At 37.8% G+C, this 6,913-nt stretch overlaps 1 protein-coding gene across 2 annotated transcripts in view; it reads right to left on the reverse strand.

Moving 5' to 3' along the window:
- Positions 1–6,913, reverse strand: part of chst3a (carbohydrate (chondroitin 6) sulfotransferase 3a) — a 30,436-nt gene that overhangs the window by 7,006 nt on the left and 16,517 nt on the right. The window contains exons 1-3 of one of the 2 annotated variants that reach the window (XM_042502727.2): positions 2,641–2,804; positions 2,339–2,540; positions 201–366 (exon numbers count right to left, since the gene is read on the reverse strand). In XM_042502727.2, the coding sequence (XP_042358661.1) occupies positions 201–280 (80 nt within the window). In that variant the 5' untranslated portion in view covers positions 281–366; positions 2,339–2,540; positions 2,641–2,804. Of the gene's footprint in view, positions 1–200; positions 367–2,338; positions 2,541–2,640; positions 2,805–6,913 lie in introns of those variants that run through there. The other variant, XM_088086329.1, reaches the window with a different exon arrangement.

The following is a 6,913-nucleotide window of genomic DNA, read 5'->3' on the forward strand; positions in this document are numbered from 1 at the left end:
AAATGTATTTATCAAAATGTTATTGCTTTAAAGTTACAAGGTGGCCTCTAGCCACTAGGATGCACTTCCATCTAATCTCTGCAGACCACTGGCTTTCTTAAGAGAAATGTAGATGTTGAAACAGACAGTAGGCAGGATACCGGGCCTGGCACACTTGCATTTTCAGATTGCAGATTTCAGATTGTTCTTTATTCTTTCACCTTGACAGGATGTTGCTTTCCTTTTCGATGATGACCAGGGCCACAATACAGATGAAAACAATCGCATATTTGGTCTTCATTCTTGAGTCCTGGCGTTGTAACTGGAAGTCTAGGGTCTAGTCTTTGTGTTGGTCATAGCTTGTCATGCAGAGGCCAAAGCTTCATTCTGCAATAAGAAAAATACTTGGGTGAGACAGTAAAGAACATAAATCATAATCCTGTTGCAAACCGTGTTTGGCTAAAGTTGTTTAATACAGTGTGTATAAAGCAGAATAAGAGGACAGTAAAAGTCTATGTCCAACAAAACCATGAAAACATACAGACATGTCTTGTGCTGGATTATGCTGAACACTTGACACATAAACCACCACAGAAAGAATAGACACACACAAAAAAATTATCTCCGATTTTAGCTCTGAGACACAAATCTTAAATCAGACAGGTTTTTTTTTTAAATCAGAACAACAGTTGCATTGATCTGAATTTTGTTGAATGTTCAGCAGTTAGTACAACACACAGCTTTTTTTAATAACGTGTTTGCTTCATTTCTTAGAACTCCATAAAGAGACAGCATTGCTTTTCACTGAGGCTATGGTCAGTGATAAGCAAAGAAAACGGATGAGGGAGGGAGCGAATGTGAACAGGACTTGTTTTCAATGCCAGCAAACACAGTGGAACAAATCCACATGGCACTGAGTCAGGGGACACGGCAACTTTGTCTTCACCCTGAAGCCACTTTCAGTGAGTGAGTGTGTTGCTGAGCTGCACAATATTACAGGCAGAGGGCAAATCAGTGCTTGTATCAAAAACAAATCTTGCATCATTAGCCGCAGTAGTATCCATCCCATCCTTTGGGAGTATTTTGTTACTCTTCAGGCAGCCGGGACTACAATGGTGAAGCATATCAAGAGGACAACCCACATTTAAGTGGCCATACCCACACAAATCGATGTCGAATTCCTCTCTGATTGAGTTTTGGACAAATTATACCCATTTTGACATAATATGAAATGATTCAACAAATTTCTTAATTCTGAATAAATTGTCGACAGACTCCACTTTCATATCACACACACACACACACACACACACACACACACACACACACACACACACACACAAGCCATTTGGACCTGTCAAGACAGTGAATAATTTGTACAAAGCATATCATTAAGGGGAAAAAGACACACTTTTCAAGGCGTTGCGGAGTGATTGTGTGCTCTGTAAGTAAATATCACCCAATTATCTGAGCTTAATACGCCATAGCCGTCAAACTGTCAGGCTGAGGCACTTGAGCTGAGCACTTTTACATATTCAAGAGTCACTGGAGCGTTTGGCAAATCTGACTATCTGCTCAAGCAGAAACACACATCACTCTGTTTATCATCTCCCTACAAATTACATTAATGGCTGCCTTCGAAGCCTCAGAGCAGCATATCATGGAGATGCTAAAATTCCCACTGAATGGTTCTGCTGTTCATCCAGGGGTGTTATAGTGTAAACAATTAACTGTTACAGGCAAATACTGAGAAACGTCACAATTTGTGTAAAGGTGCTGCTTATCATTTCCATGTGATTGATTGATTTTGGATGTCACTTGGAAATAAAGAAAACTACCCCCTCTGTATGCTTGTGTGTGTGGTGCCTATTTAAAACTACAGCATTCATTAGGGGGGAGGGGGCATTCAATTCAGGAGCATTTCCAAAACCCCCACCACTGAACGAGCATGAATACACACCAATGAATACTTGTGCATACTGTTAATCCATGATGCAATGAGATGTGAGAATGATGCTTTCAAACATTCAAAATTAAATTTCGAAAAAAATGGCAATATGAGCAAAACTGATCTCTTATAGAAGGAATTATTGATTACTACAATGCGGCCTCCATATTTGCACAATCATTTCTACCTGCATCATATAAGAAAACGCATCTCACATGTTTGGTTTGACAGCAATGGGAATAGTGGTGGACTTTATCATTATTCATCATGTAATGCGTTTTCGCGCATGGCAGCAGGATGTTTACAAGCTCCACCGTGCGCCGGTGGCTCTGTAGGTTGTTTTTTTTAATAGTCCTTTTCTGGCAGAGAAAGATAAGATGTGGAAATGTTCGGGTAGCAGAATGTACAAACCTTTAGCTGATTTCTCTCTGCAATCGAGCAAAATCGTCCCTGATCTTGTGAGAAACAGTCTTGTCCCCTTCGTGGCATCTTGCTGCATTGTGTCGGACAAGGACACACTGCTTCATTGTATGCTCGGACGCGGGCTCCTCTCCTCTGCCGGATGAATGAGAGGCAGCGCGGCGGCACGGACGTCTTGCGGTAACATCGGCATCTGCAAGGGAGAATAGAGCTTGCTTTTTTCGATTCTGACTAAATAATAACTCAAAAAAAAAACCCAAACTCTAAGCCCAAGAGGTAATCATAGAATTTACCGACAATCCGACAGAAGACGCGCTAATTCGCCATAAAATTACTATTGTGTTTAAATATTATCGCTTCAAAACTTTTTCTCCAACTTTCACCATGTGCTGGATGCCAGTGTGCGCGAGCGAGCTGACTGAAGACACGCTTCACGTCACAGCTCTCCCTGCGTGGGACATCCTGTGCAAGCCTGGTCACGTGATCCCCCAAAACCCTGCAATTATCTAGGTATAGACGCCCCCCTTGTTTAAGGAAGTGCCCCCAGCATATAGAGTCTACGCCACTCTGCACACTGTTTTTGTCATTTAAATCACATTTAATTGCATGTTTTGAATTTGCAACCTAAAATTTGGGCAAACAGCCAACGGGCTACTCTGTTAATTTAAAAAAATGACTGTCACACTGTCTTTTCATCCTGTGCCAGGAAATTGAAGCATATGAGCATAAAGCATAATCTGCTTTAGATATCCTACCACATCAGAGCAACAATTAAGCCTCTGAATATGTCTGTCCATTTTAATCTTAACATAGGCTTCAGTTTTGTTTGTACAACATAAAAAGGCTGCTCATATATGTCCTATGCATTTAAATATATATTTAGATAACTTTAAAAACACAATAAAAAAAATGTGAAATAGCCAATGTTATAAGCCACTTCGATTTATTTGTATAGGCAGAGCAAAACTAACCAAAGACACAAATACATTGCTTTAGGTGTCACATTTTTAGCTTGTCTGTAAATATAAAATATAGATTTTTTTTATTTTTTCAGTATGTGAGTGTATGCATATACTGAATTAATTATAGTATAGTTTAAATGAATTAGGAAGCTGGTTAAATAAAATTCAAAGACTAATATAAATTAATTTAATTTAATAGATTTTATTTATAGTGCACATCTGAAACAAATCTCAAAGTTCTACATGATAAAATGATTAGTATAAAAATGGTCCTTTGCTATTTTAATTTTTTATGGCAGGAGGGCAAATGCCCATGTTTAAAATATTAATAAATCAAAATACAATAATTAAAACAAAAATCAGCAAGTTGTCATATCTGAGAAGCTTGAATCATGAAATGTTTTTTGCATGAAAAGTGACATGGGCAATTATCTACTACTACTATTAGTTCCATTTAGCTGCTTCAGTATCACGGCATGACCTATCCACAATTTAGACATATATGTATTCCCAAACACACTGCTCTCAGTAAAAAAGGAAAATGTTTTGACATTTTTGTCCACCAGCAGTTTTTTACCACATGGAGGCAGCAGTGTAAAACAATGTGGAGTCCTGGAGCAGCGTCACAGAGAGGGACTGACCGTCTGATGCTTAGTTTCAGCTCCAGAAGCCAACATGATGTAGATCAGTATCATGTCAACTTCACATACAAAAAACATTTCAAGCACTTGTTTTTTGCAGCTGTACTGCATATAAACATATTAAACACATTTCTGGAGGGGTTTCAGTCTTTACTATTCTATGAATTACTTATTAGTTTTGTTTTAATGCACACATTTTATCATCACTTTTATTTATTTTAATTGTATTTAGTTTTTTATGTATTCATACTTGATTTGCACACATTCATTTTACTAATGGAGACATGAAGTGTTTTGTCTGTTTTAAGGTTTATTGCTGGTTCCAGTTACAACCACTGCTGAGGCCTAAATTATTGATGGAATCTTAGTTTCAGACATAATACAGGATTTACATATATGATCTCAGCACCTCAACAGGATTCCTGCAGAAGTAGTGTCATGTCTTTTTGGATTTTGCATGATTCATGACTCTGTGTTCTGCTAGCACTCTCTGAGGTTTATGAAATGAAAAGGCTGTTAACCTACAGTATACTCAACATGGAGAGATTAAAGGAGTGACCTAGTTTTAGAGTGGACCAGGACTAAAAGCGAACCTCTGCCCTTGGCAAACAGCACTAGAGATTATCAATAATAATCCAAAATGGTAGAGCTGAATTGGGTATCTTGACAACAGGTGCTCTGACAGACAGAGTGATCCTGTCGTGACACAAGATCTGTAGGTTACAAATGATTCAAAGTTTCCCTTTCTATTTTTGACCTGGGATCGCTTTTTTTCAAGTCAGCACCAGATTTTTATTTTCATTTTTTTGAGCAGGAAAAAATACAAGGATTTACCAAAGCAGTATTTTGATTTTACTACTCCAAAAACAAAACTGTGCCCTATGCAAACTGCTGGAGAAAACATGGATTATTTGGAATGAAAATATTTGACTGATTATTTTTAAAATGATACTTTTCATATATATGATAGGTGCATTTTTGGTATATTTCAGATTCTTGTAATCCAAAATGTTCTTGATGTCGTAGTGATAAACTGTTATTTGGTAGTCTGCACGTTCATCTGACATTTTTATGGACCCTCACGTTTCAGCGACATGAACAGGACTGCAGCCAAACTAATTCTACTTGCAGCTCTCTCTGTCAACATCGCTTCTTGATGAATGGCCAAAAACGTGCTCTGAACTTCAACCACATGCTGTAATCATGGGGGAAACATTTTCTAATGTAATAACTCCATGTCATTCAGAGATAAAAGTACATTTAAATGCTTCAGCTATTATCTTATTATAAAAAACACTGACCACATATAATACAAAATATTTTGTTGTCCAGTTTAAATCATACTGGTATTTCCATCACTAACTTTTGTAATATACTAGTTCATACTTTTTGAAGGCTTTTTTATCTTAAAAAATCCACTTGAGTGCCTGCATTATATTTTTTATGCCACACACGTGTGGGTAATTTTTCCTTTCCTAAATTTACTGTAAATCACAGTATTTCTTGCACAAAGGGCAACTTTACTTAAACAGCACATTTCATATATGACATAATGCAAAGTGCTTTACATATGTCCCTAAAATCAACAATAAAAAAAACATTACAATAATTTAAAAAAGCAAACAAAAAGGAAAATATGATTAAAATAGAAATAATTTGACAGATGAAAAAATATTTTGAGTGCAGATTGCGCAGTGTGTAATTAAAAGAAATGGCAGACAAATATTTTTTTGAAATCTGAAAGTTGTCCAAGATCTCCTGGAAGTACAAGTACTTACAGCACAGTAGCTAAAAGCAGGTTCACCGTGTTTGGATTTAATTCTGGGAACACTGGCAAACTGGTGCTGACTAAGCTGAGAAGTTGAGGCGGTTGTTGTGAGGTGATTTCCCTTTTTAACTATCTGAAGTGGCCCATCTGGTTATAATTTGAGACATTGTGCATTATCTATACTGATTTCTCAGGATACACAGAGACTGTTTAGGCAGAGGTTTGGCCTTGTATATTGATGACAATAATCCAGATCGAATGATGTATATGCAGCAGCAAGCTGAAATAATGATTACCTCCCTGAAATTTCCCCATGGGCAGCCTCACAACTCTGACAGGAACAAAGAGGTCAGCATGTGCTGCTGTGATTGAAATCATGGGATTAGAAACTAAGACGATGACTACAGATGAGCAGTGAGCTTTTATCCGTATGATTTTTTTTTTTTTTTTGCAGTGATCTTTGCAAAGACACTTGCACATTTAAGCTTCAGTGGAAAGTTTTTTTATGGAGTGTATACACAGGGACACTTCTAAACATTTCAAACAAAGGTCAATGTGTCAGACAATGTACTTGTGAACTCGTATAATGTTGCACATCATACGCAGCATATCCTCCAGTCGACTCTGCTTCTGGCAACATTGTGTGTGCTAATTGTGCTTTACATTTATGTCTTATGGAGCCTGTGTGACCACAGACAGGCTCTGTGCATTACAAGATGAGGAGAGATTAGAGCACAGTGGGTTAATCTTTAGGCCTGCCATCTGCCAGGACCATGAGAATTAAACCTGAAGCCACGGCCTTTACCATCAAACATACAAAAGTGACCTGACAGGTGATCTTTTCTGATAAATTCTGTTGCCTTTGTGTGAAAGTTATGCATATTCTGCCTCAAATATTCTGCCTTTGAACACTTTGCCCTCTGGACACATTATGCATCCAATCTGTGACATCTCATTGTACATGCAGGGCAGTTGTCTGGTGTCAAAGGTCACTGATCTTAAATCATACACTAATGTTCCTAAAGATGAACGTTGGTGGTTTTTAATCTCTGTATGTGTGTTGCTCCTTTCCTTCCTTTGACTGTGTGCCCACTTTCAGTCTGAATACACAGTTCATGCATCGAGCAGCTACAGAGTTCATGATACACACTGTACATTCAACCAGCACCACTCAGATTATAAAGTAGATTTAATT

This window comes from Plectropomus leopardus, chromosome 13 (assembly GCF_026936395.1).
Source record: "Plectropomus leopardus strain MGB_pleo_1.0 chromosome 13, ASM2693639v1, whole genome shotgun sequence".
In the NCBI taxonomy this organism is placed as follows: Eukaryota; Metazoa; Chordata; class Actinopteri; order Perciformes; family Serranidae; genus Plectropomus; species Plectropomus leopardus.